This window comes from Microcaecilia unicolor, chromosome 5 (assembly GCF_901765095.1).
Source record: "Microcaecilia unicolor chromosome 5, aMicUni1.1, whole genome shotgun sequence".
NCBI classification, from domain to species: Eukaryota; Metazoa; Chordata; class Amphibia; order Gymnophiona; family Siphonopidae; genus Microcaecilia; species Microcaecilia unicolor.
In genome coordinates this window covers 135,719,672-135,735,177 of record NC_044035.1, presented here as the reverse complement: position 1 = coordinate 135,735,177, position 15,506 = coordinate 135,719,672, and the positions used below count along the sequence as shown (strand labels likewise).

Sequence of the window (15,506 nt, the reverse complement as noted above, 5' to 3'; positions counted from 1 at the left end):
GCAGGGCTGACCATTAGGGTCCTTTTACTAAGGTGTGCCGAAAAATGCCCCGCACTAGTGTAGGTGCATGTTTTGGATGCATGCAGGTCCATCTTTCAGCGTGCCTGCAAAAAAGGCCTTTTTGTTTTGCTGAAAATGGACGTGTAGCAAAATAAAAATTGGCGTGTGTCCATTTTGGGTCTGAGACCTTACCGTCACCCATTGAATTAGTGGTAAGGTCTCAAACATTAATCAGGCAGTAATCATCAGCATGCGTACACTGCCAGTCACCGCTCGGTTAGCACCGCGTGTTGAAAAATAAAAAATATTTTCTGACACACATATTAGAAGAGTGTAAAAAATGGAATTACTGGCCAGGCCAGGCGGTAGTTCCAAATTGGTGCACGTTGGATGCACATGGCTTAGTAAAATGGCCCCTTAAGAGATTAAAAAAAAATTTGAGTCACTTATATGATAACTTGTTATTTCATTTGCTGAATGGTCAAATATATCCATTAATAAAAGAAGCAAGGCTAGGGGAATTCCAGGACTTTTCAAAAACTTATCTGTGTGGAATATTCAGTTGCTAATTGGATTACTTATCTGTTTTGAGACATCAAACCAATAGCAGATCCTGTTGTTAAACAGCATGCTTGTTCATCTTTACTCATGTCTTTGCACCAGCTCCATTACTAAAAATCCATATAAAGTTAAGCAGATAAGATTTCCATTTGGGTCTTTCTTTAATTTCTCTACTGGATTGGGAGTCAACGAGAATAATTCCTTATAATTGTAGCTTATTTAGAGACATTTACGGATTACAAACCAGAAATGCACAGAAATATTTTACTATTTTTTTTTAGTTATATTTGTACCCCACGCTTTCCCACTCATGGCAGGCTCAATGCGGCTTACATATACAGGTACTTATTTGTACCTGGGGCAATGGTGGGTTAAGTGACTTGCCCAGAGTCACAAGGAGCTATGCCTGAAATGGGAATCAAACACAGTTCCTCAGGACCAAGAGTCCACCACCCTAACCACTAGGCCATAAATTTACAAAGACTTCTCATGCAACTACAAATTTATATCATTATCATCAAAACTGCAGAATGACCTAGACCATCTATGGGTATTATAGCTGTGCAAAAGGGAGAAGTTGCTTCTGAGTAGTTTTAGTCTTCCAGATGTGGCTTGAAAACATTTCGCAATACATATGTCAAGAGTTATAGAATCTTACAGATATTCCTCAGGCCTCAGATCCCACTAAAGGGTAGATATATTAGACATAGTACTTACAACTGGAGAAATGTGTCACTCACCTTATAGTAATGGAAAATGTATTATCTAGCGATCATTGTATTACATATAAACGTAGAAAATGATGGCAGATAAAGATTATATGACCTATTCAGTCTGCCCATCAATTCAAACTACTAATCTCTATTGTCTTTTCTTCTCTCTTAGAGATCTTCTGTGCCTGCCCTATGCTTGCTTGAATTTAGATATAGTCTTCATCTCTACCACCTTCACTGGGAAAGCATTTCATGCATCCAGTACCCCTTCTGTAAAGAACATAAGAGCATCCATACTGGGTCAGACCAATGGTCCATCTAGCTCAATATCCTGTTTCCAACAGTGGCCAAATAGTAGCAAGACTTCATGCTACCAATCCCAGGGCAAGCAGTGGCTTCCACATGTCTATCTCAATAGCAAAATATGGACTTTTCTTCCAGGAACATGTCCAAACCTTTTTTAAACCATGATACGCTAACTGATGTTACCACATCTTCTAGCAGAGTTCCAGAGCTTAAATATTTGTTGAGTGAAAAAATATTTCCTCCTATTTGTTTTAAAATTATTTCCATGTAACTTCCTTGAGTGTCCCCTAGTCTTTGTACTTGTTGAAAGAGTAAAAAAAAAATCAATTCATTTCTACTCATTCTATACCACTCAAGATTTTGTAGAACTCAATCATATCTCCCCTCATCTGTCTCTTTTCCAAGCTGAAGAACCCTAACCTCTTTAGCATTTCTTCATATGAGAGAAGTTCCATACCCTTTATTATTTTAGTCGCTCTTCCTTGAACCTTTTTCTAATTCCGCTATGGGGCTCATTTTCAAAAGAGAAAAAACAGCTAAAAAGTGGCATAAATCTTCATTTGGACATTTTTCTCACAAAAACGTCCAAATTGGTATTTTCAAAACCAATTCTTAGATATTTTTCTCTGAAGTCCATCACAAGTGCATTCAAATCACAAGGGGACGTGTCAGGGATATGTTAAGGGTGGGATCTGGGCGTTCCTAACACTTGGACATTTTTCTGCCATAATGGAACAAAACAAAAATATCTAGGACGTTTTGGTCCAGACCTGCTTTATTAATGGATAAGCCACAAAAAGTGCCCTAAATGACCACTAGAGAGAATCAGGGGTGACCTCTCCATACTCCCCCAGTGGTCACTAACCCCCTCCCACCCCCCAAAATGTGATTAAAAGCATTACTTACCAGCTTCTAAGCCATCCTCAGATGTTATACTCAGATCCATTAGAGCAACGTACAGGTCACTGGAGTAGTCTAGTGGTAGGTGCAGTGCACTGCACACAGGTGGACCCAGGCCTATATCTCCCCCCTACCTGTTACATTTTTATGGTGAAAACTATGAGCCCTCTAAAACTCACCAGAAACCTACTGTACCCACACATAGGTGCTCCCTTCACTCATAAGGGCTATTATAGCAGTGCACAGTTGGGGGTAGTGAGTTTTTGGGGGGAGGGTTGAGGGGCTCAGAAGACAAGATAAGGGAGCAATAGTGATATGTGTATCTGAGAACATTTATTTGAAGTCCACTGCAGTGCCCCCTAGGGTGTCCCATTGCTCTCCTAGGATGTATGTGTGGCCAGTATAGTAATAATGCTGGCTCCGCCTACATCTCAATGGCTTGATTTTGTGCATTTTTCACTTGGAAGGTTTTTTTTTTTCCAAAAATGGACCAAAAAGCTAAATAAAAAAGGCACAAAAACATCTAGCAAATAGCCATTAAAAAAGATAGATATTTTTCTATTTTGAAAATGACTTTATTGTTCACTTGAATTTTGGTTGTAATTGGTAGTACTCGGAGGGGTCCCTTGGTATGATGTAACATTTTTTTTAGCATGAAACATGTATCAGTGTGATCATGTATGCATAGCAATGCTGTGATTTTGGCCCCACAAGGTTGCTGGGAGTAAAAGGGGGGGGGGGGCTGTGTAAAGCCCATTTAGAGGCCAATTTTGGTGTGAAAAATCATGTATGCTCTGTTTAATAAGGGATACCTGCCCATACTATAATACATAAAAATGACAATTTCATGATTTCTAAAGATTTGAAGTGACTAATACAGATGCTGATAGATGGATGATGTGAGTTGTATGAATGAAGCATTGCAATAATGCTGTTGAAGCTTGTTTTATTTGAAAGTTGGTCAGAGTCAAAAATAAAATTCCTAAATGCTCTACAGTCAAAATTTCTAGATAAAAGCAAAGTTTAGTGGTTGCTGACCTGTACTAGTGAAGTTCAATACAAAAATGAAGTTTGGAAATATAAATTTAAAGTGGTTTTAAAAGCAGGATTTCTAGCTCTGCTTAAGATACTATCCTGCTTATTTTTGAAGGAGAAGGGTGGCCACCTTCCGACACAAATCGGGAGATGGCCGGCCTTCTCCTAAAGCCGGCCAAATCAGTATAATCGAAAGCCGATTTTGGCTGGCTTGAACTGCTTGAACTGCTTTCCGTCGCAGGGCCGGCCAAAGTTCAAGGGGGCGTGTCGGCAGTGTACCGAAGGCGGGATGGGGGCGTGGTTAAGAGATGGCCAGAAGGCCGGCCCTGACGAGCATTTGGCCGACTTTACTTGGTCCCTTTTTGTTCACGACCAAGCCTTGAAAAGGTACCCGAACTGACCAGATGACCACCGGAGGGAATCGAGGATCACCTCCCTTTACTCCCCCAGTGGTCACCAACCCCCTCCCACCCCCAAAAATTTAAATACATTTTTTTGCCAGCCTCTATGCCAGCCTCAAATGTCATACCCAGCTCCATGACAGCAGTATGCAGGTCCCTGGAGCAGTTTTTAGTGGGTGCAGTGCACTTCGGGCAGGCGGACCCAGGCCCCCCCCTACCTGTTACACTTGTGGTGGTAAATGAGAGCCCTCCAACCTCCCCCAACCCACTGTACCCACATGTAGGTGCCCCCCCTTCATCCCTAAGGGCTATGGTAGTGGTGTTCAGTTGTGTGTAGTGGGTTTTGGGAGGGGATTTGAGGGGCTCAGCACCCAAGGTAAGGGAGCTATGCAGCTGGGAGCAATTTGTGATGTCCACTGCAGTGCCCCCTAGGGTGCCCGGTTGGTGTCCTGGCATGTGAGGTGGACCAGTGCACTACAACTGCTGACTCCTCCCACAACCAAATGCCTTGGATTTGGCCGGGTTTCAGATGGCCGCCATTAGTTTCCATTATCGGCGAAAACCAATGGCGGCCATCTTTAAGGCCAGCCCAAATGTTGATATTTGGCCGGCCCTGACCGTATTATAATACGGTTCGGTACGCCGCTTTACGGGGCTGTTATTACAGATGGCCGCCCTTATAGATGGCTGGCCCCGTTCGATTATGCCCCTCCATGGTGCTTATTTTTAGAAGAGAAAAATGTCTCAAAAGCAGCACAAAGTGCCAGATGGACGTTTTTCATGGGAAAATGTCCATGTTGCTAAAAGTAGCCTCAGCACATGAGAAAACCCATACGTTAAAATGTTGTGGGCCACTTTTTTAGCACTGTTTAGTAAAAGGGACCCTTATTATTTAACAGCAAGGTTCATTTGATTAAATAATTGTATAGAAGGGCATGAGGTCTGGGAAAACAATTGACTGGTTGAGATGGAACTCCAACACTACCTTAGGAAGGAACTTAAGGTGCGTGCAGAGGACTACTGTGTTGTGATGGAACTTAATGTATGGTTGATGAGCTACCTTGTTATCTGTTGGACCAGATGTGGTGAAGTTTTTAATTTTCCACCACAGAAAAGAAACAAGTGGAAATACAACTTCAAAAGATCAATCCAGGACAAGAGGTAAGATGCTCCAAAACCAACTTTATTGAGGACCCAACACGGTCCGTGTTTCGGTTTTAAAAAAAAAACCTTCATCAGGGGTCAATCAGTAGTTGCACAGGAGATATATTGACAGACAAAGGAGCTCGTAATAATGTGGTCTCTTGTATAAAAGGTGTTGCCTCGTACCAACAGTATCAATCACTGTTGGTACGAGGCAACACCTTTTATACAAGAGACCACATTATTACGAGCTCCTTTGTCTGTCAATATATTTCCTGTGCAACTACTGATTGACCCCTGATGAAGGTTTTTTTTTTTAAAACCGAAACACGGACCGTGTTGGGTCCTCAATAAAGTTGGTTTTGGAGCATCTTACCTCTTGTCCTGGATTGATCTTTTGAAGTTGTATTTCCACTTGTTTCTTTTCTATGTTGGACTTTTGTGGAAATTTTTGGACCTTTTTTACGTTTGTAATTTTCCACCAGCTAGTAACGTAGCCCCTGACACGGCTGTTTCAGGGCAAGACATGGCCATGTCAAGCACAGATGTGTACATCTCTGGGATCCTTCTTATTACATCTGCCTTTTGCTTTTATTTTCCTACATTTTATTGTGCACAACTCCAAAGGGGGCATGGCTATGGGAGGGGCATGGGTGAGTCAGAGGCATTTCCAGAAATTAGGTGCAATGTTATAGAATACTTGCATTTGTGCACCTGTCATCAGAGGAGTGCAAGCTTTTACACTAGACTTTGACAGGCATAAATGCTTGCACCCTAAGGAACGAAATGTGTGCTAAGCTCAGGGCTTTTTTTTGAGGGGGTACTTAGGGGTACTGAGTACTGGCATCTTTTCTATTGTCTGCTAAAATTGACCCATGGACCCCAAGATTTAATGAAAGAGCTCAGGCTCTACATACCAATTCTACCTTCTCATAGATTCTGTGACTGGTTGCAGGGGGCCTGGCTATTGTGGGGTGAGTCCCTCAGTGATCACCCCACCCCTAAAGGGTGGCCTAGCTTTGAGTACCAGCACCTTTTTTGCTAGAAAAAATGCACTGACAAAGCTAGTATTCCACGTAGAGCACCCTTTACAGAATACTAGTTCAGCATGAATCATTCCGGCACCTAACTTTGAGCGCCATTTATTGAATCTACCCCTATGTAATCTTTTCCCCTATTCGAGATGTTAGTAATGTCAGGAGAGTAACAGTGTATTGCTAATAAGGCAGAATGTGACTAAAGCACAATGTAATGAAGATGATAATGTGTTATCATTATAAAGCGGGGATTAGCTTAGAAATGGGTGTAATTAAGACTATTCTGTTTCTCCATTACTCCCAGATCCTCTTTGCTGTCATTTTCAAATGTAGGCTACAAATAATTTTTATTCATTTGACTCAGCAAACAAAAATTTCCAAATATTTTTGAAAGTCCTACCTGGGTGTGAACTAAGGCTGTAGGGATTTCCTTAACTAGTTCAGAATGTTTTGCTACATAACTCTACCTGTTGTTAAGGTAGAAATTTACTAGTCAGGCTATAGCATGCTGCCACCAGGCCTTACTCAAAAATGTTCTTACGAGAAGAATTGTAATTTCCAACCATTCAAAAGACCTTACTTTAAATACTGATAAACTGGGTCACAGAAAATATTAAAGACATCCTTAAGATTGTTACAGATAATTCTATTGCAAAATAAATTAGTGACATGCAGAAGTTCAGAGTTTGGATAAGGTAGTGAATGCCTCAAAGAAATAGCTTTTTCTTGTGTTCTTGCAATTTCCAATCAAAGAACGTATCAATTTCAAAGCCCAGACTTTAATCCACAAGATAATACACGGAGGATCTCCGAACTATATGATAAATCTGGTCGACCTTCCAGCAAGAAACATGTCTGTATCCTCACGAAAGTACATCAACCTGCACTAGCCCAGCTGTAAAGGTCTCAAGTACAAAATTTATTATGGATCCAATTTCTCCTTCCTGGGCAGCCGTCTATGGAACGCTCTCCCTAGACCTATCCAAGCAATCCATGACCACCTACCATTTAGAAAAGCACTAAAAACCCATCTATTCAAACAAGCCTACCCAAAAGACCCAGATTAATCTCTTGAACCCATCTACCTTATATATACTGAAGAGAAAATGACATTGACCCAGACTCTATCTCCCACCTTACCTTCCTCTCTCTCTATCACCTGTCTCTACCTAGCTATCCATCCTATTACTACCCATCCATCCTATTATTATGTTATACTTAATTTCCTACTTTACATAACAAAATTCTGTGTTACCTATTACTATGTAAGCTGCATTGAGCCTGCTTTTAGTGGGAAAGTGTGGGATACAAATATAATAAATAAATAATAAATGTTTGTTGAAGTAACATGACTCATGTTAAATTGACTGAAGATAATAATATGAAGGTAATTTTCAAAGAAATCAAGACATATTAAAGCAGATTAAAGCCCTCCTCAACTGTGCTAAAAGAATTGTTGCTCCTCCATGCTGTGTGTAGTCTTTGATGGATTGTGAGATATTCACTGAAGCTGAGACAGTTCTTTCACTAGGAAAAATGAGGCTGTTGCATCAGGTGGAAAAATTTAGCGCTTGGCAACAAGTGTCTCCAAAATACCCAGCTCGCTTTGTTCTAGTTTTATTCAGGAGTAACCCAGACAGAACAGAGCAGTGATTTCCTATGATTGAGACCTAATAAAATTGTTGTGACCCCTGGAGGTACAGAATAATAATATACCTATAGTGAGCTCGCTTAGGTTGTGACCACAAAAGCAGATTTTGTGATCCCATTTAGGGCCCCAACCAGTTTAGGAAGATCGGGCAAGCAGAAATAATGTCTGGTGGTGTGGAGTTACTGCAATGTGCTGACAAATCACTCATATTCCCTTTCCTCTTACCTTTTGAATGACCTTCCAGCTTATAATCGAAAGAGAAAAACGACTATATTTCGACCCAAATCGGGAGATGGGCGTTTTTCTCGCAAAGATGCCCAAATCGGTATAATTGAAAGCCGATTTTGGGTGTTTCCAACTGCACTCCGTCGCGGAAATGAATAAAGTTGATGGGGGCATGTTGGAGGCGGGACTGGGGCGTGGTTATCAGCCGAGGAGAGATGGGCGTCTGTAGCTGATAATCGAAAAAAAAGGCGTTTTTACCGCGATTTTGGGTCACTTTTTTTGGACCCTTTTTTTTCACGAACAAGTCCCAAAAAAGTGCCCCAACTGTCCAGATGACCACTGGAGGGAATCGGGGATGATGTCCCCAGACTCCCCCAGTGGTCACTAACCCTCTCCCACCAAAAAAAACCCAATTTAAAAACTTTTTTCCCAGCCTGTATGCCAGCCTCAAATGCCATACCCACCTCCATGACAGCAGAATGTGTTTGATCCTCTCACAGCCTTTCCCTGGGTCAGATGTGGCTTTCGGGTGCACTACAGGGTCACATCAGCATTGCATTGTGGTGGGTGTAGGGTATTGAGTTCCGTGATTTCATTAGCTTGTGTTACAGTCTCACGATGTTGTTAGTTGGTAGGCTCTTCTCCCATGGTGCTTTCCCCCTTGCCTACTGGGTCAGAGTGTGCCCTGTTGTGTTTCCTGTTGTAGTCCATGCGGTAGTGGCCATTTTTTGTAAGCCAGTTTTAGTTCCCTTTCCTGTGTTAGCCACGTTAGACAACTTAGTTCTTCCCTTGAATGTGGCTGAAAGAGGGCATTGTACAGCATTCTGCCAGCTCTGACCTACTGCTAATCTCAATACCAGGGAGATTCGTTGCCAGTGGGGCACAACCTCTGCAGTTAACTGTGAGTAAACGTGCTTATTCCAATAAAAGACGTTTTCGGAGAGATTAGTCTTCAGGTGTCAACTGGTGTGCCAATGTTATACAGCAGCAACAAGTCCTAGAGGCCTGCGTGTATGCAGGTCCCTGGAGCACTTTTAGTGGGTACCGCAGTGCACTTCAGCCAGGTGGACCCAGGCCCATCCCCCCCTACCTGTAACACTTGTGCTGGTAAATGGGAGGCCTCCAAAACCCACTGTACCCACATGTAGGTGCCCCCTTCACCCCTAAGAGCTATGGTAGTGTTGTACATTTGTTGGTAGTGGGTTTTGGGGGAGGGGGGTTGGGAGCTCAGCACCCTTGGTAAGGGAGCTATGCATGTAGGAGCTTTTTCTGAAGTCCACCGCACTGACCTAGGGTGCCCAGTTGGTGTCCTGGCATATCAGGGGGGACAGTGTACTACGAATCCTGGCCCCTCCCATGACCAAATGGCTCGGATTAGTACGTTTTTGAGCCGGGCGTTTTTAGTTTCCATTATCGCTAAAAAAAACAAACGCCCAGCTGAAAAACGTCCATTTTTTCAAAAATACGGTTCAGCCCGCCCCTTCAAGGACCCGTTCTCGGAGATAAACGCCCATGGAGATAGGCGTTTGCATTTGATTATGCCCCTCGTTGTCTATTGGGAGAGTCCTTGGAGCTGACAGTGGCAGTGACAGCAGAATCTCTAATGGGCTATCACAGTATGTTCCTGCAGCCTCCTTTTCCTCTTCCAATTATCATTCTGTTTCCTGCTCAGAGACAATGATCATGAGGACATGAGGACAGAGGTAGCTATTAGAGACTCCATATCCCACATTGTTATCCCTGAATTGCCACTGATGCAAATCTATTTCATTAATATTTTTTGTGGGTATGCAGAAAACCTGACTGACTTGGTGTGTACTGTGGACTGGGTTCAGAACCACTGCTTTATACACATTTGCAAAATATCTGTTTACAGCAAATTTGCATGTGCAAGTTATAGAATAAGGTTAAGTTGCATGGGTAAATTAATTTAATAATGTACATAAGTACATAAGTAATGCCACACTGGGAAAAGACCAAGGGTCCATCGAGCCCAGCATCCTGTCCATGACAGCGGCCAATCCAGGCCAAGGGCACCTGGCAAGCTTCCCAAATGTACAAACATTCTATACATGTTATTCCTGGGATTTTGGATTTTTCCCAAGTCCATTTAGTAGCGGTTTATGGACTTGTCCTTTAGGAAACCGTCTAACCCCTTTTTAAACTCTGTCAAGCTAACCGCCTTCACCACGTTCTCCGGCAACGAATTCCAGATTTTAATTACGTGTTGGGTGAAGAAACATTTTCTCTGATTTGTTTTAAATTTACTACACTGTAGTTTCATCGCATGCCCCCTAGTCCTAGTATTTTTGGAAAGCATAAACAGACGATTCACATCCACCTGTTCCACTCCACTCATTATTTTTTATACCTCTATCATGTCTCCCCTCAGCCGTCTCTTTTCCAAACTGAAAAGCCCTAGCCTCCTTAGTCTTTCTTCATAGGGAAGTCGTCCCATCCCCGCTATCATTTTAATTGCCCTTCGCTGCACCTTTTCCAATTCTGCTATATCTTTCTTGAGATGCGGCAACCAGAATTGAACACAATATTCAAGTTGCGGTCGCACCATGGAGCGATATAATGGCACTATGACATCCTCACACCTGTTTTCCATACCTTTCCTAATAATACCCAACATTCTATTCGCTTTCCTTGCCGCAGCAGCACACTGAGCAGAAGGTTTCAGTGTATTATCGACGACGACACCCAGATCCCTTTCTTGGTCCGTAACTCCTAACATGGAATCTTGCATGATGTAGCTATAATTCGGGTTCTTTTTTCCCACATGCTAATTGGTGTTACTGATCAATAATGGGCCATACAGGGCTTTAATTGATGCCAATTAATAACAGTTACACATGCTTCTGCATTATTCTAGAAGATGTGCCTACAAAATTTATTGTACGCAACTTCTAGGGGCATGTGAACATGGGAGGGGTATGGGCAGATCAAAGGCCTTGCCTAGCATGAGCACATGCAAGTTATAGAATATTATTATGCAGGTAACTAATATCAGTTAGCTGAGCGCACTCATACCAACCATTGAGCCTAAAATTACATGCATAATTGGACACTTAGGACTAGACTAGAACAAAAAATAATGAGCGCTAAGCACTATTTTATAAATAGCAGTCCAAGTTGGGCGCTGTTTATAGAGTAGCGCTTAGCATCAGGATCTGTGTCCAATTTTGGGCATGAAGATTTACACCAGTTGAAACCTGGTGTAAGCACACAAATCCTAGGAACACCTATGAACTGCCCACGTCCCTCCCATGGCCATACCCCCTTTTCAGGTCCACGCGGAAAAATTTACGAGTGCATATTTGTAGACTCCTGACTAGGAAGATACACACATAAATTTTAATTGTTGCCAACCAGCAACAATAATTGATTATTAGCATCCCATTATTGGTGCTAATTGGCTCATTTTCAATTAAATAGCATACTCAAATTGGGCACAAGCCCAAATTTGCAAGCACAATTTTGAGTACCATGTATAGAATTTGGAGGTTGCATTAATATTTTATAATGGCAATTATGCATGTAATTGCTGATACAGAATTTGTGCTTAGCACATTTCATTGGTGTACCTAACTTTAGGCAACCTTTCTGGAATTTACCCCTATATGAAAATACAAAAATAAAATACATGTGGCGGGGCATTTTTCATATGATGTCTAAAACCAATTTTGGACATTTCGCTGAAAATGTCCAAAAATCAAGTGCCAAACATAGCGATTTTCGAACCAGAGAAATGTCCATCTTTTTGTTTCAAAATGGCCATTTCCTAGATGTTTTGTGCTAAGTGTGGTTTTCTTTTGTGACCATTATATTAAAAAAAAACATGCAAGGGAAAACCACACAAAAACAAGCCATTGGGATGTATGGGGGGGGGGGGGGCAGCATTCTTAGTAGAATGGCCACACAAACAGCACAGCAGAGCAGTGGGGCACCCTAGGGAGACTGCAGTGGAATTAACATAAAAAGTCCCAGGTACACATCTCATCATTGCCCCCATATAATGTATGGTAAGTTCTTCAATTCCTACCAAAAACTTACTATACCCAACTGTAAAACACTGCAATAAACCTTACAGCTGCAGGTATCACCTATATATAGGTAAAGTAGATTTTTGGTGGGTTTTGGAGGGTTCACACTTTCCACCACAAGTGTAACTGAGTGCGATATGGGCCTAGGTTTCCTTTTCTACAGTGCACTAGGCTACTCCAGGGACCTCCTTGCTGATCTAATAGGCCTGTCCATAACATCTGAAGCTGTCATAGAAGCTAGTAAGTACTGTTTCTTTCACATCTTTGGGATGGGAAGGGATCAGTGACCACTCATGCCTTAATTCCTCCAGTGGTCATTTAGGCACCTTTTTGTGGTTTAGTTGTGATTGAACCAGGTCTAGACTAAAACATCTAACTTTTAGAGCTGGACATTTTTAATTTGTTCCATTATGGCAGAAAAGTGTCCAAGTTTTGGGAACACCCAAATTCTACCCCTAACAAACTCTTAACACACCCTCTTGTGATTTGAATGCATTGCTTACGAAACACATAGAAAAAACATCTTAACATGGTTTTCAAAAATAGTGATTTGGAAGTTTTGGCAACAAAAAAAATTGATCTGCTGCTTTATGTCACTTTTTGGACATTTTTCTATTATAGACTTTAAAAAAGCATGTAAAAGGCTGCATTTCAGGCACATGTGCATATGTGGTCACGTATGCGTGTAAATGGGCTTTTTTCACCTAGGCACAATTTTATAAATACACATGTAGAATCAATGCATACTTTGATAGTGTGCATGCACTTGGGCAGAGTGCACAATTACACATCTAGATTATATAAAAAACTATAATGTACACATCTTCTAATGAAATCTAGAGATGTAGACCAGTGCTTGTAAATCTTTTTGTGGCTGTGACCCTTTGATAGGGGCCAAATAAAATTGTGCAGCCTTCAGAGGTACAGAAAAATTATGCACCTATGAGAGTCCACCCAGGTAATGACCCGAAATATGGATTTTGTGACCCCATTTGGGGTCCCAACCCACAGTTTGGGAATCTATGATTTACACCATGAAGAGCTGGGTTTAGGAGATATATAGCTTGTGCCACTTGATATTTATTCTGTGGCAGATAGTGATTTTAAATCTCCTCCTTGACTTCACTTATGGATGCCCCTGTAGTAACAGCAAAATGCCACAGCAATCAGAGGGGTCTATTCCGTGATAATATGCAGGTAAATACTGCTGAATATCAGAGGATGGCCCACTCAATGGGATTTCAGCAGGGGAGCCTCTCCTGCCCACTTCAACCTTATCGAATATGGACCTCATAGTATTCTATAAATTACTTGGGTAAATGTAAGACCTGCTCATGCTCCACCCATGTAAATTCCCACCTGCCAACTACATGCTATTGACGTATGTGCATAGCTGTACAATAACATGTAGCCAAATTATTGTCAGTTACATACGTAACGTAAGTACCTAGTTACACTCATAAATGACTCAAATATTTAAGCAAGTATTTGCGACAACTTTAAGTAGCTCCTAATAGAATTGCCTCCATTATGCTCCTTGTATTTAAATACAAGTGAATTCATTGGTGAAGTCATCTGCATGTTTCTACATGAGTCTCAGTGATTGCAATGGACTAAATCTGGGAAATGAGTCATTCCAAAAAAGTGACATGGTATAATTTACATATTAATCACATCACTGTGTCATGTTAAATAATCAAAATAGGAAATTGCACTGGTTCATGTCAAAAACAATAGAGAATGACCATAATTTTGAGATTGATGCTAGATTCCTCTTTGCTCATCAAGAGCTCCACCAAGGCATGCGTGATGCTGTTTTGGCACAGGGAGCAACACTACTTGTGTATATAAATGGCATGTTTCTGCAGACCAGACCAAAGACTCACCCAGCCACTCTTCTTCTTCTGCACTTCTGTAGATAGATAGAGAAAAAGCATGTCTGCCAAGGGTGGTAGTGGTAGCAGCCAGTGCAGTCAGAAGACAACATACCAACAGGATCAAGGCAACAACTCATGCCAAAACAAAAGTCAAGGCTATGATCGTAAGTTCTATTTTATTGTGATGCAGTGATTGTTGGTTCTGATAGTGACAGTAGTTTTATTAAATTTCCTTTGATAAAGAGGGGTCATATTTAATTTTTAAATATATCCTTGCTGTTCTGGCATTGAACCAATGACCCATTTAAGTTATATTGCTGTGTGGACAACCTGGATTCAGTTTTCAAGCCCAGGTCCTACTCCTCAGTATAGCTTTTATAGTTTCTGGGAAGAAAGGATACCTAGCTATCAATGAAGCAGTGACACTTACTGTTCATATACACTAGGTTCAACAGGCTCTGCAATTTGTGACCCAAGGTTGTGAGCACAATAGCTTGGGTACATGTAAAATCAACAAATAATAGAGGAAAATCTCCATTTAATTGTAAATGGAGGATCATTGTGTGTTCAAGCGGACAGTACCTAAACTCCACAGAATCATACTTCTTATTCTATTCTCTTTTATTTTATCAGAAACATCCATAACTGGCCAGGGCAGTGGTTGTGGAGGACAGTGGAGTCAGAGCTCACAGAGTTCTCAGGTTGGAGCTGGCTCCTGCCAACAGACAGGTCAAGTGTCTGGACGTAAGTTTTAATTCATTGTAATACTTCCTGCTTAGAAACTATTTAAAAATTATTGTGTGATCTTAAGAAATGTTTGTATTCATAGAATGATTCTTTTTTGCTCTATTTCATCAGAAATAATCAAACCTAGCCAGGGCAGTGGCTGTGGAGGACAGCAGAGTCAGAGCTCACAGAGCTCTCAGGTTGTAGTTGGCTCCTGTCAACAGAAAGGTCAAATGTCTGGACGTAAGTTTTCATTCATTATAATCCTTTTTTTCTAGGAAATGTTTTCAAAACTGCTGTGCGTTCTTTAGAGCTGACTGAATCATGAACATTCAAAATGTTTTCAAGCAAGGAAATGTATTTTATTGAAACTGATTTTCTGTAATTTCATTCAGGGTTGAAAAGTTAATCGGTTAACTTTAATATATTTCATAACCTTGGATTGGCGTAATGATCCTCTTATATAAAATCACACTGCTAAGTGAGAGATTGGAGTTCAGTTATTAATCCTAGATTCAGCTCCTCCTGACATCATGAAAATGGTGTGCTGCAGATGTGGTGTGTAGTTTACTGGAAGAAATGAAATGCAGCTATTACTCAAACAGTGAAACCTACTGCTGAGATTAAGGATGCATTAAGATCAGGTTGCTGAAAGTTATGGTTTCTGACTTTTGACTAAGGATCTTTGTTACGATGCCATGATGACAATAAGGAGTACTTTTACTAAGGCACACAAATGGATTTAGAGCGTGTTAAATGATAAGACGCCCATAGGAATTTAATGGGCACCTTAGCATTTAGTGCACATTAATTATTAGTGCACATTAAATCCATTAGTACACCTTAGTAAAAGGACCCCTAAAGTAGGCTAAAAGTGGGAAT

At 41.2% G+C, this 15,506-nt stretch overlaps 1 protein-coding gene across 1 annotated transcript in view; it reads left to right on the top strand.

Moving 5' to 3' along the window:
* Positions 1–13,910: 13,910 nt before the first annotated feature.
* LOC115471285 (hornerin-like) overlaps positions 13,911–15,506 on the top strand; it is a 32,233-nt gene continuing 30,637 nt past the window's right edge. The window contains exons 1-3 of the mRNA XM_030204987.1: positions 13,911–14,062; positions 14,532–14,642; positions 14,757–14,867. Of these exons, the coding sequence (XP_030060847.1) occupies positions 13,957–14,062; positions 14,532–14,642; positions 14,757–14,867 (328 nt within the window). The 5' untranslated portion in view covers positions 13,911–13,956. The remainder of the gene's footprint in view (positions 14,063–14,531; positions 14,643–14,756; positions 14,868–15,506) is intronic.